Source organism: Pristis pectinata, chromosome 20 (assembly GCF_009764475.1).
Source record: "Pristis pectinata isolate sPriPec2 chromosome 20, sPriPec2.1.pri, whole genome shotgun sequence".
NCBI lineage: Eukaryota > Metazoa > Chordata > Chondrichthyes > Rhinopristiformes > Pristidae > Pristis > Pristis pectinata.
The window spans coordinates 32,510,379-32,538,149 of record NC_067424.1 but is presented as its reverse complement, the minus strand read 5'-3'; the positions used below and the strand labels follow the sequence as shown (position 1 = coordinate 32,538,149).

General features: G+C 43.8%; 1 protein-coding gene across 7 annotated transcripts in view; it reads right to left on the bottom strand.

Annotated features, from left to right (window-relative positions):
* The window catches only part of LOC127580770 (F-actin-monooxygenase mical1-like), a 133,882-nt gene that overhangs the window by 22,661 nt on the left and 83,450 nt on the right, over positions 1–27,771 (bottom strand). For 5 of the 7 annotated variants that reach the window (XM_052034609.1, XM_052034612.1, XM_052034614.1 and 2 more), the window contains 9 exons: positions 26,941–26,979; positions 25,365–25,517; positions 22,419–22,599; positions 20,153–20,238; positions 19,155–19,206; positions 17,551–17,685; positions 16,254–16,340; positions 7,350–7,438; positions 1,716–2,934 (listed from right to left, as the gene is read on the bottom strand). In XM_052034609.1, the coding sequence (XP_051890569.1) occupies positions 1,716–2,934; positions 7,350–7,438; positions 16,254–16,340; positions 17,551–17,685; positions 19,155–19,206; positions 20,153–20,238; positions 22,419–22,599; positions 25,365–25,517; positions 26,941–26,979 (2,041 nt within the window). The remainder of the gene's footprint in view (positions 1–1,715; positions 2,935–7,349; positions 7,439–16,253; positions 16,341–17,550; positions 17,686–19,154; positions 19,207–20,152; positions 20,239–22,418; positions 22,600–25,364; positions 25,518–26,940; positions 26,980–27,771) is intronic. The other 2 variants (XM_052034616.1, XM_052034617.1) reach the window with 2 other exon arrangements.

Below are 27,771 nucleotides of genomic sequence, written 5' to 3'. Positions count from 1 at the left end.
TATATCAGTGACTCAATCTGAAAATACTAAATTATCTGACTGAAAACATTAACTCTATTTCTCTCTCTATAGAGGCAGCCTGACCTGCTGAGTATTTCTAACATCTTTTGTTTTTATTTCAGGTTTACAACATCTGCAGGTTTTTGATTTCCATATACTAAAATTACTATTCTTTTTACATTATAGTAATAACCTTAAGAGGTAGTTCATTACATAAGGAATTATGTCAATTTAGATACCTTAGCTACCAAGCTGACGTATTATGATAGACCTTTAAGTATGGGGTCATAATAGATAATAAGGTAAACTTACCTAAAGGATATTGTATTTAAGAGAGATAATGAGGTGATAACAAGTTCTACAGAAGGGGGTTAAGGGAATTAAATACCTTTTCAGATGCAGGAGACTGATCTGGAAGGGTACAGATTCATAATTAAACTGCTTCACTCAATAAAAAAATAGAAGTTGCAGATACAGAGCTCTCTTTATTCGTCCCTTGGGAAGGAGTGGGAGGGAGACCTTGAAGCTGAAAGCTCTTGCCTGAGAAAATCCATAGATTTAGAAAGTTGCTAAGTTATGGATCTATGCCCACAAGATGGGAGAACACAAGTGGTATCAAATGGTACCATTTAACTCTGAAACATACAACATGGAGTGTACAAAGGTTAAAAGTTATAAAAAGTGGGTGTTGCAACTGATCCTGATAGAGATCTGTGCAACAATGTGCGTCAAACTTAAAAACGTATGTGGATTCTCCAGCTAGAATGTTTTAAGAGTATCAAACAATTTATTGAATGATTACTGTAGCTGTGGCACCTGACATTAATGCTACCCCTGGTTGAGGAGCAAATTATGTAATATCCTTCAAGTGTTCTCTGAGGGGCGGTTTTCTGGGTGGCATTTCTCTGAGGTACAACTCTGATGTCCAGCTCACTGAATCCATTCCCTCTTGTGACCCATCTTTCCAAGATGCATCTCTTTGGTTGCCAGCTCTGCCAACTTTGGAGTCCAGTTCCCCGATGTACAGCTCCCTGAGGTGCAAGACTCTGCTGCAGTATTTATTGGAGGTACTTCTCTCTGTGCGCCAGTTCTTTTGAGGCATAACACTCTGGGTGCCCACATTCTCCACTGAATCAAGAAGGTATGTTGTATAAGCTCTCTCGGTTGACCATGTGGTAGCCAACTGAACATACACAGCGGAGGTTAATTTTACTTGGACATATCCTTGTGTTTCTGAAAATTGCATGTTAGAAAATGAGTGTTGAGCCTGATTACAGAAATCCCTTCCTGTTATATATCCAAAATATAAAAAATGCTGCGTTTATTAAAATGGGCATGTGAGTAACAACATTTCTTTTCATGTCTTACCTCTTACCTTATTTAGGGATGGTTATAGATTCTTAAAGCATTGGCATTTGAAAACATTTTACACAGAACAAAACCAAAGTTCACTAATAAGAGATAGCACAGACGGAGGATTATTCTACTTGTCATATGAATTATCTAAATAAATATAGCCATGGATATTTCCTGTAGTCAACTGATCCTCTAGTCATGAACCTACTTAACAAGAGCACGTCCCTCATCAAGCCATATGCAATATTACTGTGTTGTGTCCCTAACAAAGTTCACTCATTTTGTTCTCTTTTATGATTCCTTATTCTTAAAAAATGAAGATGAAAAAGAAAAGCATGACAGGCTATGAGATTCCTTACCTTCCTCTTGGGACACAGAAGATACCTGGGCTATTGATATCTCTGGTTTTGGCAACTGAGTAACATTTACAGGTTCTTTAGTTTTCTTCTCTCTTTTTGATATACGAGAAAACATTTTGGAAAAATGAGGAATCTTAAACTTTGATGTTTCAGAACCTGAGTCTTTCTCATTTGGTTTGTCATCTTGTGCAAATTCGCCCATGGTTTTATCCTTCGGTACTTCTAATTGATTGTTGGCACACAATGGCTGAGTTGCATTTGGATGAGATTTGTCGTTTGAGTTTGGACCTAACATGTCCCAATAAGCCTGACTTCTTTCTTGCTCTTCAATGCTCCTGCTGTTTCCTATCCTTGGTGTGGATGAGGAGTTACTTGGCATCTCCCGTTCCCGACCCGAGTCTTGGAATTCTGCACTGATGCAAGTTGATGGAAGGAGTCTTGAACTCCCAGATGGTAGTTTGTCATCTGACCTAATAACGTGCAGTGTGTCATCATCCTGACCATCTGATTCAGATTCTGAGGTTACACTAAGTCTGGTTAGTTTGCGTCTTATGCTTGGTGAGAGAGTCAGTCTCTTCTTTGGGACTGTGCCATTGTCTTTCTCCTCATCCATGGCTAGTTTAAAGTCAAAGTTCAGTGAAGATAGTTCTGTTGGAAGACAGCTAGACTCAGATTCCCTTACAGTGTCCTCTACACTCACTTTAATGTTTACACTATTAACACCAGGAGAAGCTATGCAACTCTGGTATTCATTTGTGGAAGCTTCCTTACAGTTGACGGTATTTATTGTCCCGTTGACATTGTCCATGTGCAAGGGTTTGCTAGGATGTGAAGGTAAAGACTCAGGGGTAAACGACTCGGGGAACTCAAGATTTGCTTTGATAATCTTATCAGAAGTTGAGTTCTGCTTTGTCTTGGAGATATCAACTCTCTCAGCATTAATTTTAGTTTTATTGCCAGCTGGCCTGACACTGTCATCAAGCACTGGTTCAAAAGAAGAAGACGGGATGTTGTTTGTGCCAGTGAGATATGTTGTAGCTGTAGACTGGGTAGCTGATGGAGAACATTCTTCACAATGATGTTTATACTCTGCATTGGCTGATTCAACATTATTTTTATAATCCATGGAATTTCTTCCAGATCCTGCTGCAAGACTGGAGTTACTGCTGGATTCATGGTCAGACCTCTGGTGGTCTACCATAGATTGTGAAACAAAAGCCTGTACATATTGACAAGAATGAAAAGATGGCATAAAAATGGATGGTTAGAAATGGGACTGTTTTCAGGACTGGAGAAGTTGCTTTCATTCACTCCAGTTTACATCAATAAAAGATCCAGAATGGCAATGCAGAGTGGGGGCAATACAGGCTGGCAATGCAGGGTGGGGGCAATACAGGCTGGCAATGCAGAGTTGGGGCAATACAGGCTGGCAATGCACAGTTGGGGCAATACAGGCTGGCAATGCAGAGTTGGAGCAATACAGGCTGGCAATGCAGAATGGGGCATTACATATTGATAATACAGAGTGTGGGGAATATGGACTGACAATAAACATTGGGGGGGGGGGGTCAATACAGACTAAGTAATGCAGAAGTAAAGAGGAACACAGACTAGTAATGCAGAAGCAATGGGTTTGAAGAGCATTTACACCGGTTTAACTAAGAACCTATTCCAATATGATGATTGGAGTTGGCCTGCAGTGAATTATTGAAAGCAATCTGGATCGGTAATTAATACCAATAGAGGAAAAATATGAATACTGATCTGGTCCTCAAGCACCCATCATTTAATTTTGAAACATGTCTGAAAGCCTTGCTTCCCAGTCTAAACAGAGACTACCTTTTACTAATATTGCAATCCTTTCTGTTTCCATCACTGGAACTTAAAGGATGCTATACTTTAGTAGCAGTAGTTTAGCTGTCTTTGTTGGAGAGTTGAGGCCCAAGGTCCACTGTACCAGTCTCTTTCAAGGATGAACACAGTAGAGTGATGACAAAGATTAGGAATTCCCATAACAGGTTGTCCAAACCTGTGACTGCAGGAAGGAAGGTAAATTGCTCCATGGTTTGGAAGATCCAGAAGTGATCGAGTTAGTAAAAGAAATCTTGAGGTTACAGCAAGAATTGAGTTTATAGCAGGCAAACTTTCAACTTGGGTGACCAAGAGGAGGAGCGATATAATTGTCACAGTGATGAGAAACAGGAAGGTTTCAATCAGAGGAAGAAGTCAAAGGCGAGGTGGGAGGGTCCCCAAATTAGAACATCTTGCTCAGGTTACCTTTACTGCACAGGGACATAATCAGCAAGAAGAGAGAGAGTGAAGGAAAGAAGGCTTGGCTACATTGATAAAAAAAGTAACACTGATGAAGTTATAATATTTAGCCCTTCTGTCGATTGGGGTTACACTGAGATTCAGCCTGGTACACTTCCTTTCGAAAGCACAAATTTAATTCACGAACACCTCAATCTGTAGCCGTCTTACTACAACACCAAGTGTCATTTTGGGTATGTTTTGAGATGTTTAAGATGTTTTGGTGTATAGACTACATTCTTAGAATGCAGTTTTCCACTAAATAGGAAGATGATCAAAAAGAACATTGTCACCACATTCTGAAGTGGGCAGAAGTAAAACAGCTTGCTTCAAAATCTGTGTCACAACTTGACCCTGTAGGTCACTTCTGGAAGACATCTCCATATCACAAACTGATACAGTACACCACTGCACAACAAGAAATATCACAGCTCCTCTGGGTTCATCTACAAGTGATCTATGGAAAAGTACAAGGGCAATGAAAATTGAGAGGATTATAAAGGCTCGTAGACACCTCTGGGAGTGGAACCTTAAAGAGACGCGATTTATTTACAACAAAAGTAGAAAATGCTGGACAAGCAGCATCCAAGTGGAGAGAAACCAGGATAAAGTATTAAGTCAGGGACCCTCCATCAGAACTGGAAAAGTGAGAAGCGTGTTTTAAGTTGCAAAGAGGGGGAGAGGTAAAGAGACAGAGGGAATGTCTGTGAAAGGGTGCAGGCCAACATTGTCAATGTAGCAATTACTTTTAAAACCAGCAGTTAGAGACAGAAAAGGAAGAAAAGAAACTAGTTGAAAAAGAAAGATACAGCCACCCCTGTGGAGTGAGAAAGAGAACATAATGAAGCAGGAGCAGGCCACCTGGTTCCTTGCTTGCCCCACCATTTATTATGATAATGGCTAATCTGTCCCAGGCCCAAAGCAAGGAACTGGTTATCTCTTACTGGAAGTGCGGTTTCTCAAGCTTACCTTGGGCATCATTAGATCAAAGCAGGAGGCTGAAGAAGAGAGATTCTAAGGGGGAACGGGGAATTAAAGTGAGAGGTGACTGGAAGCAAAGGATCACACTTTTAGACTGACAGAGGTATTTTGCAAAGTGGTCATCCAATCTATATTTGGTTCCTCCAATGAAGAGGAGACACATTACGAGCATCGAAGGAAGTACACTGGATTCAAACACGTCCAAGTGAACTGTTGCTTCACCTGGATGGACTGACTGAGTCCCTGGATAATGGGAAAGGAAGAAGTTAAAGGGCAGGTGCTGCAACTCTTTGGGGTTGCTTGGGAAAGCGTTGTGAGTATGGAACTGATGGGTGAAGAATGATCAAGGTAGTCAGAGAGGGCACAGTCCATTCATAATATGATATAGGGGAGGGAGGAGGTAATGTGTCTGGTGGGTCGAATCCAGTCGATGGTGATGGTAATTATGGAGGACGATTTGCTGAGTGTGGACGCTGATGAGGTGGAAGGTGAGGATAAGAGGAAACCCATCTTTGGGGAGAGAAGCAGAGCTGATGTTTCAGGTCACCTGAAATGTTAGTTCTGTTTCTCTACCCGCAGATGCAGCCTGACCTGCTGAGTATTTCCAGTGCTTTCTCATTTTAGTTAGGCTTTCTAGCATCTGCAATTTTGCTTGTATTTTCTGAAGCCTATCCTTGCTCTGAGAGGAGGTGAAAGCAGGTGCGTAATGAGTAATGGATATAGTTGACAGTCCTATCAACTATGGCAGGTGGGAAGCTATGGTTAAGGGAAAAGGAACCATCTTATACACACTAGTGTGGAAAACTATCATTCCTCAGGCAAGGTAGCACCAGCGTAACAGGGAGAATGAAAAGGAGTCCTTACAGAAAGCAGGATGGGAGGAGATATCTGAGATAATTGTGGGAGTGAGTCAGCTTACAATGGATATTGGCAGTGAACAAATTCCCTGAGCTGGCCATAGAGATGTCAAGGAAGGGCAGGGTAGAGTTAATTATAGATAATGTAACAATGAGAGCAAGGTGAAGACTGACAGCTGAGGTAAATTCTTAAGCTCCGCACGAGTGCAGGAAGCAGCATCAATGCAGTCTCAATGTTATGGAGAAAGAGTTGAGGGAGGGTACCTGATTGGAGAACACCACTGTTCAATACCAAGGGAGACCCTGAGTTACCTGTCACTTTAATTCTCCATCTCACTCCTGCAATGACCTCTTCACTTTCAGCCTCCTACCTGGCTCCAACACTGTCCAGCATAAGCTTGAGGCACATCACTTCTCGTTCTGTCTGGGTGCATTGCATCCTTGGGACTTCACAATTTCAGATAACCAGCCTTTTCTCCCCCTGTTCACCTTCCTGGTTTCAATTTATTTCTTTCCCTTCTCTTCTGCTTCCAACTATTGGTCCAGAAAGTAATTGTTACCTTGACAACCTTGGTCTGCACCGCATTACAGACATTCCCCGTTCTGTCCACCCCTCCCACTGACGGAAACTTAAAATAAAATTGTTTGCTCGCGGTTGCTTCTGCATTCAGTACGTACTAGACAACAAGCAACAGGTGTTTCTGCACAAAACAAAGGGCCTGTATAGCAAGCCGTAAACAGCAGCTTTGAATTTGATGTTAGTACAAATAGCTAACAGCCAAAGTAAGTAACTACAGGTCTCCCCCGATCAGTGAACATTCACTTAACAAATCTTCACTACACCAAAGGGTTCTACTTAACATAATTCATTGCTTAATAAAGGTTTTGTTTGCTACAACAAAGGGTATGAAACACATTTGGAGACAGTCTTTCAAACATTAGTCTCTGAAAACCAATAGCATTTAACAGTTATTTTGATCAGTTTAATGGAAAGGATGTGAAATAAACAAGTTGTTTAAAATGTGGGGGAACTCTCTTGCACATCTGTGACTGGATGAATGACTTGTAATTTTCAGCCTGTAAAAACAAGCTTGGTTTCCTTCTGATTTACTGCATCCTTTTTGGGAGGAGACTGACTTGCCTCTGACTTCTGTTTTTACCCCAAAAAATTATCCCCAAAAATGTAACAGTTTACTGCTACTGATGTTTTAAAGAGTGAAGGGTTATTTAGGAGCCTAGCCCCCTTGTTAACCAGGGGAGACCTGAATACAAATGTTTCAAGAAGTGACGTCAGTAATGCATTCTGTCGTTTGCCTTCAGTAAACTCTATCATTTCACCAATCACATCACTGCAGTCACAAATCTCATACACTGCCTTGTAGAATATTTTACGGGGCCACACTTAATATTTCCAACATTTGTTAGTGTGCTTAATTACAAAGTGCAGTGATAAAAGAAGAGCAAGAGTTAAACAATAAGGTGGTACCTGATCCATGTCTGGTGAAGGGTTCCTGCCAGGTGATGCAAGATGCCTCATGACAGGCACTCTGCTATGTTCTGTGCATTCAAAAGGACCTTTTCACAAAGGTAGATGATACTTATTAGGGGAAAATTACTTTATACTCTCATATTGTTTCAAATAATTACCTTATGGAAAAATGAACAGCCATGGTGGAGGAGTTGTTGAGTGATATACTGGACGATAAAGATCGTACTTATTCAACTATAATTCCCCACACATTAAGTTAGCGTATTTTGTCTGTACCACAGGGAGAGACGAGTGGAGGCAAAGAGCTTCTCTAAGTTGGGAGAGACCTGTTGGATTGTTTTTAGATATATTTCTGGGCAGCAATTGGCAGAAAACCCAGCATCAGCCCACTTTAGTGGCCAAAGAGGTTTTGTGTGCTGTGGGATCCACGCAAATGAAACAGGAAATTTCATAACGAAGAGCATATGTCCTCAAATGAGAACTAGGCATGTGCCATGAAAACAGGACATGCTCGCTGAAAATGCTGAGCAGTTTAGGCTGCATCAATGTAGGGGGAAACAGAGTCAACATTTCAGGTTCATTACCTTTCATCCAAATTAGGAAATGTTAGAAATCATCGATGTTTTCAGTAGCAGAGAAGGGAGCAGGGAGGAGAGAACAAAGGGTGAATGGGCAGGGACCAAGAGAGACTGAACGACACACGTGGTGGTGGTGGTGCGGCCAGGAGAGGTGGTGAAGGTTTGTTAATCACAGCTGATCTATCTGGAGGAGGTACGAATAGGAGAGGAGTGAGAATGGGGGATAACGCTGGAATCAGGGGATGCAAAATACTGGTGGATTCGGATACAAACTGGAAAGACTGGTTATCTGAAGTTACTGAATTTAGCGTCGAGTCCTGAGGCCTTTCACGTGGCATGTTAAGACACAAAAACATATGAAAACAGAAGCGGGAGTAGGTCACGTGGTCCCTCAAGCCTTTCCTGCTGTTCAATATGATCATGGCTGGTCGCCCAGGCCTTATCTCCTGTGCCAGTTACCCTCTGTCCTTAATATCCTCATTTTTTCAAAACTTTATCTACTTCTTCTTTAAATACCCTCAATGATCCAGCCTCCAAAACTCTCCAGTAGAGAATTTCAGAGATTCACCACCCTCCTCAAGATGTTCTCATGTACCTCAGGTTTAAATGGCCGCCCCCAATCTTGTAACTATGTCCATTCAATATTCTCCCACAAGTGGAAACACATCAACACCTCCTCTGTCATGGCCCCCTCAGGACCACATTCATTTTTCTAAACTCCAAAGAACATAGATCTAATTCCTTTAGCTGTTGGAAGGTGAGGGGTTGCTTCTTCTGCCTATGTTGGGCTTCACTGCAATGAATTAAGAGGCCAAAGACAGAGAAGTTAGAGTGTGGTTGGGATGGATATTGAAGCGACAGGGAACTGGAAGCCCACTGTGGAATGAATGCACATGCTCCACAAAGCAGTGTTTAGTTACTCCAACCTGCGCACTTAATACAGTGCACTAGAATGGAAGAACAAGTGAGTCACTGCTTTATCCGCAGGGGGTGTTTTGTCCCTGGATGGTGGGAAGGTAAGAGGTAGAAGGGCTAGAGTTGCACTTCCTGCAGTTGCACAAAAAGGAACAGTGAGGAGTGGGTACTTTTGGGGATGGATGCGTGAAGGAGTTACAAAGAGAATGGTCCCTCCGGAATGCTGAAATGGGAGGTGAGGGGAAGGTGCATCAGCACATAAAGGTGGCAGAAATTACAGAGTGTGATCCTGTTGAATTGCAGACCGGTGGGTGGAAGATGCAGACAAGGGGATCCCTATACTTGCTCTGGGTAAGAGGAGAGGGGATAGAGACAGAACTACAGGAAATAGAACAGTCATGGTTGGGAGCCCTGTCTACCACAGTGAGGAGGAAGCACAGTTAATAAAACAGGAAGGCTTCTCAGAAGCACTGGTGTAGAAGGTGCCGTCATCAGTACAGACATGACAGAGCTGATATGTCGGAAGAATGGAACATATTACTTACAGGAAGCAGGGTGAATGAAGGTGTAGTCAAGATAGCCTGGGACTCTGCGGTAATAGATATTGGCTGATAATCTATCTACTGAGATGGAGATGGAGAAGTCAAAGAAAAGGAACTGAGAGCAGGCTGGATTGGCTCCAAAGGCAATGAAACATTCAAGTTCTGTATGAGAGAAGGAAGCAATGTTAAAACAGTCATAAAAAAGTGAAGGGGAAGGCCCTGAATATGACTGAAACAGGAACTGCTTCATGTATTCCTCAAAGAGTCAGGCACAGCTTGGAAAAGCTATACCACTCCCATTCCATCCACCTGCCTCTCTGCCTTTGGCCTCTTACACTGTTCCAACAAAGCTCAATGCACACTCAAGGAACAGACTATCATCTTCCACCTAGACATGTTACAATCCTCTGGGCTCAATACCAATTTCAACAATTTCAGATAACCGATTTATATCAGAGCTGACCAGTTCTGACGAAACGTCATCAACCGCTTATGTTAATTTTATTTTTCTCTCTCCACATATGCTTGACAGAAACAGATCTCCCAATAGATCCTTGCACCTGTGACAGGCCTCCAAAAGATGCCTTTAAAATTGACCATAGTAATCCAACACAGAAATTTTCTTCCTTGTTGCAATACAATGGATACCTACTGTTAATTTGCTTCAAGACTGCTTGACTTTCTTCACAATCCAATACATCTCCTTATTATTTGATATAATGTACACGGATCCAGCTCCACAAAGGACTATGTAATCAGTCTGGGCCCAATGTAGTTTTCCAAAATAATTATACAGATAGGGTAAAAATGTTTTATAAATAACATGGGAGTTTTCTTTCTAATAAATTACAAAATGGAGGAAAACATCCAACACAGTCTTTTTTATCTGGAGAGTATTCAAGTACAGACATTTTGCCCTAACATAGAACATAGAACAGTACAGCACAATACAGGCCCTTTGGCCCAAAATGTTGTGCCGACCCTCAAACCTCACCTAAGACTATATAACCCTTTCCTCCCATATATCCCTCTATTCTAAATTCCTCCATATGCTTATCTAGTAATCTCTGAAATTTGACCAATGTACCTGCCTCCACCACCGCCCCAGGCAGCGCATTCCATGCCCCAACCACTCTCTGGGTAAAAAACCTTCCTCTGACATCTTCCTTGAACTTCCCACCCATTACTTTAAAGCCATGCCCTCTTGTGTTGAGCATTGGTGCCCTGGGAAAGAGGCGCTGGCTGTCCACTTAGCAATAATTAAATCTTTTAAAACATACAGGGGAATTTACTTGGATGTGTATTGCTGGTCAAGTGATTTTATGAGAAAGATTTTTCCTGTGCCTTTTACCTTGCTTTATCAGCAACTCTTCAGTTAGAGATCTAATGACTTTGATACATAGAAGAACATTTTATTTGAACCTGTGGCGACTCACCGTCTAGTCGGGCGAACCGGCTCGGCAGTCGAGTCGGGCGGCGTCGGAGCGACGAGGCCCAAGATGGCGGCGGGCCTCGTCTTTCCGAGCGACGGGGAGAACCCGCGCGCGGGAAAGTCCTGATGACGTAGGACTTACGTCATTGCCGGTTGTTTTGGGCGGGAACATTCTCCCTTAAAGGGCCCGCGCAAGGCGGGTAAATAAACCAGTTCTGTTTGGCAATCCTCCGAGTAGAGTCTTGTTTTATTCCGCGGTAGCAACCGCTACACTGGTGACCCCGACGGTCCAAACGGCTTTTGGACCCGCGAAATGGACGACAGCGCAGCAGCCAACGCAGTGGCCCTCAAGCTGCCCACCTTTTGGACACTTCAGCCCAGCGTTTGGTTTGACCAGGCCGAAGCGCAATTCCACCTTCGGCAGATCACCTCCGACTCCACAAAGTACTACCATGTGGTTAGCTCTCTGGACCAGGAGACAGCCGCCCAGGTTGGAGACTTCATCCAGTCGCCTCCGGAGGAAGATAAGTACCCGGCTTTCAAAGACCTTTTGATCCAGACCTTTGGCTTCTCCCGTCGTGAGCGCGCCGCCCGCCTGCTTCATCTGGATGGCCTGGGGGACAGGTCCCCATCCGCCCTAATGAATGAGATGCTGGCATTGGCCGAGGGACACAAGCCATGCCTGATGTTCGAACAGGCCTTCCTCGAACAGCTCCCCCATGACATCCACTTGTTGTTAGCTGACGCCGACTTCAGCAACCCCCGTGAGGTGGCCGCCCTGGCAGATGTCCTGTGGAGGGCCAAGCGCGAGAGCGGTTCGTCCGTCAGTCAAATCACCAGGCCGCGAGCCCAACGCCCGCCTCGCCCGGCCCCAGCAACCGAGCAGCCACGCCCCAGGAACGCAGAATACCATCAGAGGTGGGGTGCAGAGGCCCGTCGATGCTGCCCACCCTGCAACTTTCAGGGAAATGCCAGGGCCAGCCGCCGCTGATAGCTACGGCGGCCTGCCGCTGACGGAGCCTCCTCTTCGTTCAGGACAAGAAATCTGGACGGCGTTTCCTCGTTGATACTGGAGCGGAGGTCAGTATTTTGCCCCCAACAGGCCGCAACACTCGTGACAGGCCACCAGGTCCTCTACTCAATGCCGCCAACGGTACAACGATACGGTCTTTCGGCACCTGTATGCTTCGATTACACTTTGGCGGCAGCCGTTTTACCTGGACTTTTACCCTTGCCACCGTCGCCCGACCGCTCCTAGGAGCCGATTTCCTTCAGGCCCACAACCTGTTAGTCGACCTGCGAAGGAAGCGGTTAGTCCACTCTAGCACTCTCCGGACCTATCCCCTGGGAGAAATCAGCCCACCAGCCCCGCGCCTGGACTCCATTTCCCTTTCTGGCGACGATTTCGCCAAGCTCCTAGCCGAATTCCCATCGATTTTGGCACTTTCGTTTACAAATTCTAGGCCCACACACGGGGTACGACACCACATCATTACCACAGGGCCACCCCTTCATGCCCAAGCACGACGATTACCTCCAGACAAGCTCCGCCTAGCAAAGGAAGAGTTCTGTCACATGGAGGAGCTGGGGATTGTTCGCAGGTCAGACAGCCCCTGGGCCTCCCCCCGCACATAGTCCCCAAAGCCACCGGAGGGTGGAGGCCCTGCGGCGACTACCGCAGGCTGAATGACGCCACCACCCCGGACCGCTATCCCATCCCTCACATCCAGGACTTCGCAGCGAACTTACACGGGGCCCGCATCTTTTCCAAAGTGGACCTCGTTAGGGGATACCACCAAATCCTGGTCCATCCGGATGACGTCCCCAAAACTGCGATTATCACCCCATTCGGCCTGTTCGAATTCCTTCGGATGCCGTTCGGCCTTAAGAACGCCGCGCAGACCTTCCAGCGGCTGATGGACGCGGTAGGCCGAGACCTGGACTTCGTGTTCATTTACTTGGACGACATACTGATCGCCAGCCGTAACCGCCAGGAACACCTTTCCCACCTCCGCCAGCTGTATTCCCGCCTCTGCGATTTCGGCCTCACGATCAACCCGTCCAAGTGCCAATTCGGACTTTACTCTATCGATTTCCTCGGCCACAAAATCACCAGCGACGGGGCAACACCCCTACCCGCCAAGGTGGATGCTATCCGCCATTTTGCCCGCCCCGACACAGTCAAAGGCCTACAGGAATTCCTTGGGATGGTCAACTTTTACCATCGTTTCATCCCTGCAGCAGCCCATATCATGCGCCCTCTGTTCTCGCTGCTGGCTGGTAAGGGCAAGGACATCACCTGGACTGACGAGGCTGCGGCTGCTTTCGTTAAGGCCAAAGACGCCCTGGCAGACACCATGATGCTGGTACACCCCAGGACTGACGTCCCGACTGCTCTCACGGTAGACGCGTCCAACACCGCGGTGGGTGGGGTACTGGAACAGCTACTCGAAGGCCGCTGGCAACCCTTGGCATTTTTCAGCAAGCACCTTAGACCACCCGAACTGAAGTACAGCGCTTTTGATCGGGAACTTCTAGCGCTGTATCTGGTGGTCTGGCATTTCCGATACTTTCTAGAAGGCAGGCCTTTCACCGCTTTCACCGATCATAAGCCTCTGTCCTTTGCCTTCTCCAAAGTCTCCGATCCCTGGTCAGTTCGTCAGCAGAGACATTTATCCTACATTTCCGAGTTCACAACTGACATCCAACATGTCTCCGGAAAGGATAATGTCGTTGCTGATGCACTTTCCAGACCAACCATCCACAACCTATCCTTGGGTGTCGACTACACGGCCCTGGCTGACGCACAGCAAGCCGACGACGAACTGCCCAGCTACAGAACCGCAGTCTCGAGTCTGCAGCTCCGAGATTTCTTGGTTGGTCCAGGTCAGCGGACCCTACTTTGCGACGTTGCGACTGGTCAGCCCCGCCCTATAGTCCCTGCAGCCTGGCGGAGACGCGTTTTTGACTCGGTACATGGGTTGGCACACCCTTCCATCAGATCAACTGTCCGACTGGTCGCCAGCAAGTTTGTCTGGCATGGCCTGCGCAAACAGGTCAGTGAGTGGGCCAGGACTTGTCCGCACTGCCAGACGTCAAAAATCCAGCGACACACCAAGGTCCCACCACAGCAGTTCGAGCCTACCCGTAGGAGGTTCGACCACATACACGTCGACCTCGTGGGCCCTCTGCCGGTTTCAAGAGGAGCCCGGTACCTCCTTACCATCATGGACCGGTTCACGAGGTGGCCTGAGGCAACCCCCCTGACTGACATCACAACTGATTCCTGCGCCCGGGCGCTGCTCACAACTTGGGTCTCACGTTTTGGTGTTCCGGCCCACATCACTTCAGACAGAGGCACCCAATTCACTTCCAGTCTCTGGGCTGCATTAGCAAACCTGCTAGGGACGCAGCTGCACACCACCACGGCCTACCATCCTCAATCAAACGGGTTGGTGGAACGTTTTCACCGCCATCTGAAATCGGCCTTGATGGCCCGCCTGAAGGGTCCTAACTGGGTTGACGAGCTGCCTTGGGTCCTGCTCGGCATACGCACTGCCCCCAAAGAAGACCTCCGCACTTCGTCAGCTGAGCTTGTATACGGGGCGCCACTAGTTGTCCCCGGGGATTTCATACCTGCCCTTCGGGACCAAGGGGAACAACCCCCAGCAGTCCTACAAAGACTGCGCGAGAAGCTTGGCGCCTTGGCCCCGATTCCCACCTCACGGCACGGTCAAGCCCCATCCTGCCAGCCCAAGGAACTACGGGACTGTAAGTTTGTTTTCATTCGCAGGGGTACACCTCGGGCGCCATTGCAACGATCATATGAGGGACCGTTCCGAGTCATACGGAATAACGGATCCACTTTTATTTTGGACATTGGAGGCAGGGAACAGGTTTTCATGGCGGACCGCCTCAAACCGGCCCATTTGGATCTGCAACAGCCTGTCGAGGTTGCCACGCCGCGACGCAGAGGCCGCCCCCCTAAGCGGCAGCTGGCACAGCCCATGGACCTTGGGGACTGTCTCGCCGGTTCTGGGGGGGGTTGTGTGGCGACTCACTGTCTAGTCGGGCGAACCGGCTCGGCAGTCGGGTCGCGCGGCGTCGGAGCGACGAGGCCCAAGATGGCGGCGGGCCTCGTCTGTCTGAGCGACGGGGAGAACCCACGCGCGGGAAAGTCCTGATGACGTAGGACTTACGTCATTGCCAGTTGTTTTGGGCAGGAACATTCTCCCTTAAAGGGCCCGTGCAAGGCGGGAAAATAAACCAGTTCTGTTTGGCAATCCTCCGAGTAGAGTCTTGTTTTATTCCGCGGTAGCAACCGCTACAAACCTATGTTTCTTGTGTTTAATTGTGTACACTATAGTTACCTTGCCACCTTATTATTTTGGTATATGGTTTGAGTCAATAAAGTTTTGGTTTAAAATATACTCTTCCTTGTCAGAATATAGAGGACACCAATTTTTAAGATATACTGGTTTGATAGTGTAACATTTCCTATTTTTTGGAGTAAACAATAATGTGATGGTCACTCCATATTGTTTCCAATATAAGGTACAATGGTTATTCATGTGATATTTTCACATGGCACCTAATTCCAATTTGGCAAGTTAACTTTCAGATGGGACCTGTTCTTCATTGAAAATGTTATTTCTTGTGAACAAAGGTTAACTGAATGGAGAAAGCCTGAGCATTAACGAAGTTGGGAGGTCAACATCATTCAACATTAGCAGCAACATAATTGGCCAACTGGTGAATTATCTGCCTGTTTCACCTTCTGTCTAAATTATTTCTCTATGCCAAACGTCACCCTATTTCTCTCCAAAATTATTCAAGATTGTATTTGCGAGCATAACAAAAGCATTCAAGTTAAGTGCTGGGGTGCACTGGGGAAGTTAATCATATAAAAGCACACTCCGAGATTCTTGGCTCAGAAGGTGATGCCTAACCCTGTGCTCAAATCTCCTTGTTGCAACAAGCAAATTTTCAGATACACATTTCAGATGCTGTTCTTAACCATCACAGATCTTTTACCCCAGATGTTCTCTAAACTGAGATCTGGTTTTCAATTATTTTTATAGAAACTTCTAAAAGGTATATACCAAAAATCTGCTTTTATCATAACTTACACCTCGTGATGTGGACACTTTGGTGATTAAAGCTAGTAAAGCAAAACCTCAAATCTCAACTCCTTTCTGCCGTCATCTTGCTCTAGATATAACCAATGCAATGAAGGAAAGTGTTGTGCTGTAGATCCTACTGCAAAACAACTAAAGCCTCGGCTAATGAAGATCATCACATTCATCCAAAAGCACTTGTCCACCACTGGTCCAAAAGTCCAAAAGCTCTAACCTGGAGCTGAAGGTGGCCATCCAGATTCCTCAATGCAGTACAAAATGAATAAGATATTTACTTCTAAAGTTGTTGTACTAACCTTTCTCTGTGAGTTTGTTTTCTTCATCCCATTGGTTTTCAATTTCTCCCAAATCTTGGAGACCTTCATCTATGTCTTCTTCTCCGTCTGTAACAATAAGGACACAAAAGATTATTGGCGAAGGTGCAGGTACACAGTGCACTGAAATGCAGTCATCTTAGTGCTCTACGTTTCCATAAATCGGAAGGCTTTTCCTGTTGATTAACAGGAGGCTCTCCCAGTCCATTCAGAAAAGGCAGCAGAATGACCCTCCACTAGATTAGGAGATACCACTCTTGACAGAGCAGGAGGGCTCACCATTAAGTCGACAGGGTTTTCTTCAGTGAGTCATAAAAGATTCCTTCTATTGAGCAGACACTTTTAAAGTCTAAATGGTCCCATTTAGGCTTAGTCTGATTTCATCATTCCTCTTTTAGCTAATATTCACAAAGTTTGCAAGCATAAATCAAGAGCACTTAGGCCCAACAAGCTAATCCATCCATAGAAACATAAAAACCACTCATTGATCTCTGTTGAGAGCAAGACTTTGCCTTCAGGCTATTTTTATTATCTTTTCTACATTTGGATTAGGGTGAACTCTAGAGCATCCTCGGGTCCAAGCTTAGCTACCAGGATGGCTAGTTCCCTACATGAATTCTTCTCACATTGTGGGCAAAGATATATTTAAGATTGAAAATGTGCTCAGTAAAGTATGGAGACAATGAGATGATTACATATGAATGAAGCTAGTGCACAATGGATGGTATAGCAAGATATTTGCTGTCTTGTTCTCATATGTTTGTTTACTTTTCCAATTATACCTGAAGCACAGTTTCCCATAAAATGTAGGAATTTCAGTGAGTATGGGGCAATGAGGATCAGCTCTTGCATAGATTAGGTGGATTATGACACAGAAATCTCAAGAGAATCAATGAACTATAGATTCTGGAAATCTGAAAGAGAAACAGAAAATGCTGGAAATATTCAGCAGGTCAGGCAGAAACCATGGAAAGAAAAGCGTAATTAACATTTCAAGTTGTCGACCCTTCAACAGAAATTGTCGGCAGAATCGACGAACAGTCTTCAACCTGAAACATTAACTTTGTTTTACATTTCACAGAGGCTGCCTGAACTGAGTTCTGATGAAGGACCTTTACCTGAAACATCAAATGTTTATCTTTCCACAAACGCTGCCTGAACTGATAAGTAATTTCAGCATTTTCTGGTTTTATTACAGAAATATCAAGATTATTTTTTAATCCCATGACCCCTCATTCCTTTAGTGTGTTGTAAATGTGTATCGTGTTGCTGGACTAACATTTTCCTGCCGATTCTGTTTGCCTGTCACATTGATCAATGCCTTCCTTTAGCTGCTTTTCAATGTCCATCTGGTCTTTATCAAAGCCAATCTCTTCACTTTTGTCCACTGATGCTTCAGCACTTGGTTTGTGATCTACGAACAAGAGGAGACAATCCATTGTTGGGTTTTATTGCACCATGGCTCCATATATTGTCATAGAATCATAGAGACACGCAGCACAGAAACAGGCCCTTCGGCCCACCATATCCATGCTGCCCATTGTACCTATCTGCACTAATCCCACTTACCTGCATTAGGTCCATAGCCACCTATGCCTTGGCAACTTAAGTACTTGTCTAGATGTTTCTTAAATGTCAGGAGAGTACCTGCCTCCAGGCAGTGCACTCCAGACTCCAACCACCAACCACCCTCTATGTGAGAAAAACTCCCCCTCAGATCCCCTCTAAATCTCCCACCTCTCAGCTTAAACCTACGCCCTGTTGCTTTGACACCATGGGAAAAGATTTTTACTATCTAACCCCCTCACGATTTTATATACCTCACACCTCAGCCTCTTCTGCTCCAGGGAGAACTCAGCCTGTAGGTCTCCCCTTTGCACTGAAAGGCTCCAATCCAAGAAACATGATGAAGAATCGCCTCTGCATCCTGTACACAATACTACAGGTGTGACCTAACCAACGTTTTATAATGTTGTAACATGAAATCCCAGCCCTTCTATTCTATGCCACAGCCAATGAAGGCAGGTACCTCATATGCCTTCTTCATTGAATGAGTCAATTTATCTAAACAACAACAACTTGCATGGATATAACATCCTTCTATGCAATAAAAAGTCCCAAACTACTTAATGGGAAAGTTTTCAGAATAAAATTCGGGTACTGAGCCACACAAGGCTATGTAAATCATTGCACATGGCTGGAAAGTTGAGAAAGCAGTTGAAATGATATTTGGGACTCTGTATTTTATAAACAGAGATTTGGAGTACAAGAGCAAAGAAGCCATAGTGAACATTTATAAAACACCATTTTCATAACTGGAGTATTGTGTACAGGTCTGAGCATCATACTTTTGTAAAGACACAAAGACCTTGGAGAGGGTCCAGACAGGATTTACTAAAATGATTCAGGGATAGTCCCAAGGATAGGTTGGAGAAGCTGGGCTATTTTCCTTGGATCAGAGGAGGATGAAGGACTACAAGAGGCAAAGTTAATGGTGACATTCAAAAAAGGAGAAAAGGAAGGCTGCAGGGAGAGGACAGGTCAGTGCGACAAGCTTGTATAGTATTAGAAAAGGCTTGATGGGCTGAATGGCCTCTTTCTGCTCCGTAACCGTTCTGTAATTCTGCGATCTAGGTGATATCTGTAGAATCTTTCTCATCTGATTATATTACCTCTCCCCTGGTCTACGCTTCCCCCATTACCTCACCAAGCAGTCAGTCTTTGTGAGGATTATGAAGTCATGCATTCAGCTGGTGGACAACCCTATGGAAAAGGGATGTTATCTGACAGATGCTTGCAGAGAAGCTTGAGTTACAAATATGATGTCTTAAATAAATTACTGGTTACCAAAGTTAACACTACCCAATTTTGATTGTCACTTACCTCCAATCTTCTCCAAAGCAATGCACCATTCCATTTCTCCATCCAGAACATCCTGTCAAAGGAAAACAGGGAAGATTAAAAAAAAATGATGGATAAGGAAGCTATTTGGTTCAAAGCTTTCTAGTGTCCTAAGTCTCTTGCAGAAACCAATACCTCCATTACTGTAATTCTCTACATTTCTGAATTCCTCATTGCCTAAACTGTCCTCCCTTCTAATCACTATTTAGTTTAAATCCTTTCTGCAGCCCTATATCTTCAATTTGCCGGGACACATGCCCAGACTGATCAACGTGAAACCCATCCCACATTGAGATGATAGGACTCTCTTTCCCCAGTACTGGTGCCAGTGATCCATGCATCAAAACCTTTTTCTCCTGCAGCAAGCATTCTGCTCTCTGATCTGTTTGATCCTATGTCAATTTGCATGTGGCTCAGGGTGGTAATGCAGAGATTTTTACCATCCTAGTCCTAGTTTAGACTCTAATTCCTCATGCATCCTCCACAGAACCTCTTTCTTCATTCTACTTAAGTCATTGGTTCCTACATGGACAAGTGGCTCCTTCCCTTCCCACACAGATGCCCTCCAGCCCCTTTAAAGACAAGTGTCTCCATCAAGTACAGGACCCATGTGGGTCCTGTATGGTCATGTCTCTTCATCTGATGCAACGTACATGGCTAGGTAACAGTCTAAATTTGTATAAAGTTCATTTTACAACAAGAGTAAAAGTACCGTCAAACCCATAATATTAAGAATGCAAGCAGAACAGGATAAATAAATAACAGTAGATTGTGATCATTCATATGTAGTTATGTCTTTGAGAATCATGCATTATTATTCACAAGTAAAATAGTGCAACACTTGTAAAGTAAATCTGACTATATTATAAATATATAAAATTGGTGATACTTAGATAAGGGATGAGTGGAAATTGGGTACAAAGTAAGAACAAAGAGTTCAGCATCACTCTCGTACAAATATGTAGCAATGATTTCATTACCTTACTTGCAGTTGAAGCTGATTCTGCCTCATTTTTCTCATTGGAGCTCAGTGAACTGGTGTCGTGAACAGTGCAATAGAACTTGCCTAATAGAAAAGAGGAATAATTTTATTTAACAAATTCAATTCTACACTCCCCCAGTCAATCAGCTAAATTAGATTCTAAAGAATAGAGATGCATCTGGACTGTTAAAACATGTGACTCTCTAACTGTTTTAAAAAGCTCTTATAATTTCCTATGTTTTAAAAAGCTCTTAAAAATTGTAACTTTCACTAGTTACAGGTTAAAAAACAGTGTCAGCGAGCTCCCTATTGTAACAAAAACAGATGTTGCTGGACGGATTTCTCAATTTTTTCAGCACTTAATCACACAGCTAAGAGCTCGTCAGTGAGTGCTTAAAAGCACAAGCACACAACACCAGTACCCTTCCAGCTACTGGACAATGCCTTGATTCCTGAGGCCAGGCAGTGTGCTTCCCAGTTTACTGAGAAGGAGCTGGATAAATTGGTGGATTACACCACCCATGTGAGGGGGGTGTCCTCTGCTTAACGGGCCTGACAGAGAATGTCCAGGGCTACAGCCCAGTGCTCTTGGCTGCATTTTGCCAGAGAGCTCTCTCTAAGAACATGAGTGCAGGTTATGAATGCCTGTAATGTAGACTAATGCCTGTGCACACTTTGCTTCTTCTGTTGCCTGAAGAAAAAGTGGATGAAGTCTTTTCTGCTGGAGTGGAGATCTTCCAAATGCAAACTGTGAGATCTGGCATGTATCTCCAGATGAAATGGTCCAAAGGTTAGGAAATTCAGAACGAAGATGACCTGGTGCCTTGTGGTGCCTGGGAGATGTCATTTCCATGACATCCAAGAAGAGGAATGGAAGGCTAGGCAAAGGAAAATTGCAAGCTATTTTTATTTGGAGCAAAGTGTTTGAAGATGCAGGGAGGAGTTAGGGTTGTCTTTGAGCAGTGTGCAGAGTACGCTGCGATAGTGTAGAATGACGTGCAGGAGTCCAACTATGAGCTCAGTTTTGTAGTGAATGAGTCTTTAAATAACATTCAGTTTGAGCCTTCAGTGTTAGTAACACTGGTTCTTCTGTGAATGAACAGCTCCAGTCAGTACTCAGACTAAACAAGTTGACAATTATAGGCATTGCAATATCGTTGACATCATTTGAATAAGCTGGATGCTGGAAAAATAGTATTAATGAACAGGAAACTCTCACACCAAAAGGACCACACAATATTAACCACTGATGTCAACTCACCCAGAAATGTGATCAGAACTGGTTGATAAGGTGTTAATGTGACCTTTCACTTTACAACACCTGTTTTTCTGATATTTCCCAAATGATAAATTTTTGTAAGGTCAGGGAATTGAGGGCAATGGGGAACTGGCACAGAAAAGGATATGGGGGCTGGTGAAGATCAGCCATGATCATATTGAATGGTCGGGCAGGCTTGAGGGTCTGAGAGGCCCACTCCTGCTCCTAATGTTCTTATGGATCTCTCTGCCCATATCTTCACTCTCTGCTAGATCAGGTGTTTGATGAGATACTGAGCCTTGTAAACCAGCTGGGGTTCAAGTTTAATTTCCCATCTGTGCTGAGTTGGTTCACCTCAGAAGGTGGTCCTTTGGAATTGTCAGCAATATGCTGGGCAGACGAAGTAAATCACTGATAACTGCTCTTGATCACTACTCAGTGATACCTGCTGAAAAGACCACATGTGCAGGTATTAGATCAGACTGGGCTATGACCCCGCCTTGCTTGGTCAAATAAACCCAAAATGCCGACTGTTGGTTTGCAATGGATACTAAGGTCATTTGGATGAGGCTGCCAGTTTTTGTTGAACTGCATCCCTGCAGCACAGTGGGAAGAGATTAGTTAGTGCACTGGGCATTAAACTACAGAGAACTAGTGCGAGATTAGGAACAGTTTCATTTTTACTTACTTGGCCCCAAAAGTGACATGAATAAAAGTGTCATTTGGTTGGAAGCATGTTCAGTGTAGTCTGGATCCAGTTTTCGATGGGGGTGGTATATAACAAAAAAAATGCCTGGTATTGATTGCCAACAATATTCCACGAGGCCACAGAATGATGTTACGTTAGGGAGGCACGTTACGTTACATTAAGGCTAGGCTAAAACCCAGTGAGACATGGAAGAGGGACCTTCACTCTAGGATTCCCACAGTCTGCTTGACCTGAAATGGAAAGAACTGTGATTCCTTCATCATAATGAGCACTGAAATGTAAGAAGAAACAACTTGCCATCTCTGCTATCAAAGGCATAGTTTCCGAGGCGCAGGGTGGTACCGCACTGGTGACACGTGAAGCAGCCCCGGTGGAAGAAGTGGCCCTCGGCACTGCAGCGTTCCACCACATAGACCCGCTTCTTACACAAATAGCAGACCTCACTGCTGCTGGGGCCTTCCACCTGCCTGAAGGAGCCCTGAGACACAGAGAGACAACACATAAAACATTCAGCAACAGCACGAGATATACTTTGACATTGTATATGCATATCTACTAAACATAATCTATATTCTGTATACCCTACCTTACGTAGATATTGGACTGAATCTACCATGAACCAACCTGCCACCTGTGCTTACCAAACCCACTCCCACCCAGAGGGAGTCCCCTCACATGATTATACTCAGGGAGACCAGCTTCCAAGCTGCTTGTTGAAGACCAATGCAACACAAGGCCTTTCCCATCTTAAATACTGAGAACACCCACTGATACATTAGGGACATTTAATAGACTCTTAGATAGACAAGTAAATGATAGAAAAATAGGGGACTATGTGGAAAGGTTAGATAGATCTTAGAGCAGGATAAAATGTCGGCACAACATTGTGGGCTCAAGGGCCTGTACTGTGCTAATGTTCTAAATGCTGGGCAGCTGGTTCACCCACTTTCCTCAGTATAAAACTTGTCGATTTAATTGAATGTTTATGAATGTATCCAACAATCAGCCAATGCCCAAATATTATCTAAGATTTGCTAAGTGCAAGCAGGGACTGGTTCATTTTTTGAGTTGTGAATAGAGCTGAACAATGAATGCCCAAAATAGGAAATTGGAGCAGGGGTAGGCCACGTTCTACCATTCAACAAGATTATGGTTGATCTTCTACCTCAAACAGTATCTTCCTGCCCCATCCCCACATCCCATCATTCCTCAAATATCCAAAAATTTTATCAGTCAACTTTGAATGAACCCCACATCCCATGAGTCAGAGAATTCCAAAGATTCAGCATACTTTGAGCGAAGAAATGTATTACTCATTTCAGCCCTAATGTCATTCCCTTATTTTGAGATTGTGATCTACAATTTTGAACTCCTTATTCAGGGAATCGTCCTCCCCATATGTAACCTATTGAACCCTTTGAGGCCACCTCTCATCCTTTTCAGCCTTAGAACATAGAGGCCTATGTGACAGACTTGCCATCCCAGGAAGCAGTGTGGCGAATCTTCACTGCACTCTTTCTTTAGCAAATGCATCCTTTCAGGTAAAGACACCAAAATTGTGTGGCCTTCTGAAAATCCTAATACATCACATTGATTATCTCTCCCTCATCGACTTGATTAGATACATCTTCAGTGAATGCCAATACATTAGTCAAACATGCCAATACACTTGTTAAACAGGGTGCCGATCAAGATGGCTGCATTGTCATAAAAGGTCACATCCAGAAAAGTGGAGATCACTCCATCACACGCCATAACCGTGCCCTGCCATCAGCGGAACCCTATTTCTGACATTGTCATGGAAGGAATAGCATTGATGAAGTAGCTGAAGTGCTTGGGATGAGATATCCTGGTGAAATGGAATTGGAATTGGAATTCCAATGATCTCATTGATCTCCAACAACCACAGCCTCACTATTTGTGCAATGTATGATGCACTGACTTCAGTCAGTGGAGATGTTTCCCTCTGATACCCACTGACTTCAGTTTTACCAGGGCTACCTGATACCAAGTTTGTTCAAGTACTACCTTGATGATAAGAGTAGTCACTCACTTTGTCTCTGGAATTCATCTCCTTTGTCCATGTTGGAACCATAGCTGTGATGGGATCTGGAGCTAGGTGGTTCCAGTGAAACTCAAGCTTAGCGATGGTGAAGAGGCGAATAAATGTCACTTGATAGCACTATCGATGATACCTTCCATCTCTATGTTGACAACTGAGAGCAGAACGTACTGCAGTAACTAGCCAGAATGTATCTCTCCTGCCAATTGCAGATAGTTTATGGACAATTTTCCACAATCTGGCTTGGGGTATGGCTCCTAATGATGCACGAGATTTTAACACTAGTGATGGCATAATTCCCATCTTATAGCCTTCACTCTATCCAGTATTTACAATGATCGCTTGATACCACGTAGGGTAAATCAAGTTAGTTAAAGATTTCCTTCTGTGGCAGCATGGTCCGGGGGAGGAGGCTGCAGTGGATCATCCACCCATCACTTCTGGCTGCAAACTTCAGCCTTGACTGTGGGACTTACATGCTGATAGTACCAAAGCATCAGGGATGGGGATATTCTTGGAGCCACTTTCTCTCATTAGTTCAATTGTCTACCATCATTCATGGCTAAACGTGGTAGGACAGCACAACCTTGACTGGATCTACAGTTTGAGGGATCATTTGGCTCCATCTTTCCCATGCTACTTCTGTTGGTTAGTGCACATGTAAGTCCTGTGTAGGAGCTTCCCAATAGTGGAACCTCTTTTCAGATGAGTGTGTTCCTCCTTCCAACATGCCCTTCCACATTTCTCATATATCAGGACTACATGAATTCAGGACACTGCCCACTTTGGCTGGTTTAGTGGTCAAAACTACACTGATTACTAGCTGGTTAGAATTAAGCTAAGTAGATTTTTTATATATGCAACGTTGTTGGTCTGGACTGTCCAATCTAAAAGTGAGATTCAATTTTAATGGGAGATTTGAATATATTAAGGGGAAATATTTTCAGGGCTAAGTGTGAGGGCTGGGGGGAGTGTGGTGGGCAACAAGGAGTGGATGGAGCTAATTGGATATGCCTTTCAAAGAGCCAGTTCAACTATTATGTGTCAATCATCATTTCTCTATGCTGTAAAAATCTATGATCCTATGAGATATATGCAATGAAGCTTCTGTTTAAGTACAGTTGACACATCCCAGAGCTCTGGGATCATATCCAGACCAACATGGAGGCTAAAACCCTGACCTGTCTTTTAACTTCACCAGTTGTCTCAATGGATTTCTCTGGATGTTCATTTTGCTCTTTGCTGTTCTCAGTCCATGGCGAATCTATCGCTTTTTGCCTAACCAAGGACATATTTGGATCTTCTGTCGATAATGTTCCGTGTTCAGCCTCAGCCTAAATACAGATTAAAGTCAGTCAGTGCAACATTCAGTTTATTGATTCAATGGAGATGATAGTCTTACTAACGGAAGAGTTCCAAAAACTTAAATCATACAGTAAGTTCCTGGCTTAAGTCCTAAGGTGGTTTGCAAACCAGGAAGTCACTAATTGTTAAACCCTGCTTAAAGGGAAGGCTGACCAATGCAGAACACTTCATCTCTCTTGAGCATTCAAAGAGACTTATGTCAGTGCAGATATAATAGGGTAGATGCTGAGTTACTGCTCTTGTGTTATATAGCTGACAGCAATTCAGCAGCCCATTTGAAATCTGGAAAAATCTATGGGTGAAATTGTAAGGTCATTCATTTTGAACCATCTAACGCAGGTATTGGTATTGATATCATTGGCACATATTAGTAATGAACATGTTTGCATACTTTTACCAAATATCTTTGTGTTCCATTTTAACCTGTTTAATTATCAGCTTAATTCAATTACACCACTTTCTATCTGAATCAAAAGCAGCCAGATTCAAGCCTCATTATTTTGTGAGCACTAGGGCATTTGTAATAGAGATATCACCTGATTGTGATACTTTGCTCTGTGTAAATTCAGTAGCTCCTTTTGCCTAGAGAGCAACATGTCATTATACTTCAAAGATGGTCCATTGTTTGTGAATTACTTTGGGACAGTAAAAATGTACAATAAATATAAGCTCCTCTTTGAGATAGCAGAAAGGTTATTCTTAAATGAAAGTTTACATTATCACATTAGTAATAATGTTGTGTGATTTTAACCCATTTAGTGTTTAACTCTGAAATAAACACAGAAAATGTTGGAAATACTGGAGTCAGCAGCTAGGGAAGGTGGGAATCAAAGATTAATGCTCTGGTCTTCCCAAACCTACTGAAGGAAATTTCTGCATATCTGGTGCCAGATAAGTGGTTTGACAATTTAGAGCAATTGTGGGGCCAAGAGAGCTGGTGCTGAGTTAAAGTTGTGTAGCCGAGGTCAGGGGAGGACATCTTAAACTAAATGGCTGTGTAACACAGAGAGACACAAATTCTGTGTGTCCCCAGTTTCATTCTCCTATTATTGGCTGTCTTCAGCTTCCTGGCATCTATTCTGAAATCCCTGAACCTCCTTAACTCCCTTTTACTCATTAAACCTAACTTTATCTGATAACAATCCTCAGAAATGCCCTGACACTTTATAGCTTCTGTAGAGAAAGGAACAGAATTAAAATCAGAAGATAATATTTATCTCTGTTTCTCTCCACAGAAAGTGTTTGACCTGCTGAGCATTTCCAACACTACCAGATTTTCAGTAGCTGCAGTTTCTTGATTTTCAATCATTATTTAATGCTCTCCATTTTGCCACATTTTGTTATTCCGAAATAAGTAATTCCAAGATAGAAATAACTCACAGCAGAACTGACCTTTTGTCTCTTTTTGTCAGTGTCAAAATCTGTTTTTTCCTAGAAGACAAATCAGAATATCAGAAGTCTTGCTATTCCATAACATCTCAGTTCCTTCTTTCATGTACCCTTTGCATCATGAAACACATGTTCGATAGTTTCTGTTCACAATCCATCATTTAGAAATTGCTTCATTGTAAGTGAGCAGTATCCGTATGGCATTCAATTGGGATAAATATCCTTTATCTAGGAGATAGTCCCTCTCTAACACCTTTACTTTACAACATGCTTTTAGATGGGTCAACAGCAAACAAAAGCTTATATTTACATACCATGCTAACAGAGTAAAACTTCCAACGTACTTCACAAAAGTATTACAACATAAAATTTGATGTGTGGAGATATTAGAGCAGATGACCAAAAGCTTGACCAATGAGGAAAATTTTAAGGAGCGCCTCAAAAGATGATGGAGAGATAGCGAGATTTACAAAAGGAATTCCAGAGTTTACAACCTTGGTATTTCAAGAATGGGAATTTTAAAACTGAGGTATTGTTTAACTGGGACCATAGATGAGTCAGCATGCTTAACACGGAGTAAACAGTAAATTCAAGTTAAGACAACAACAGAATGGTGGATGACTCTACATTTACGAGAGTAAAACGAGGAAAGCCAGCCTAAAATGCACTGGAATAATTCCTTAGTTAACAAAGGAATGGGTAAGGGCTGTAGCAACAAAGCTGAGCTATGGAGAAGCTGGCTGATGCTATGGTGCTGAAAACAGGTAGGCTACGTGATGGCATGAAAATATGATCTGAAACTCAGCTCTGGGTCAAATATTACATCAGGGTTGC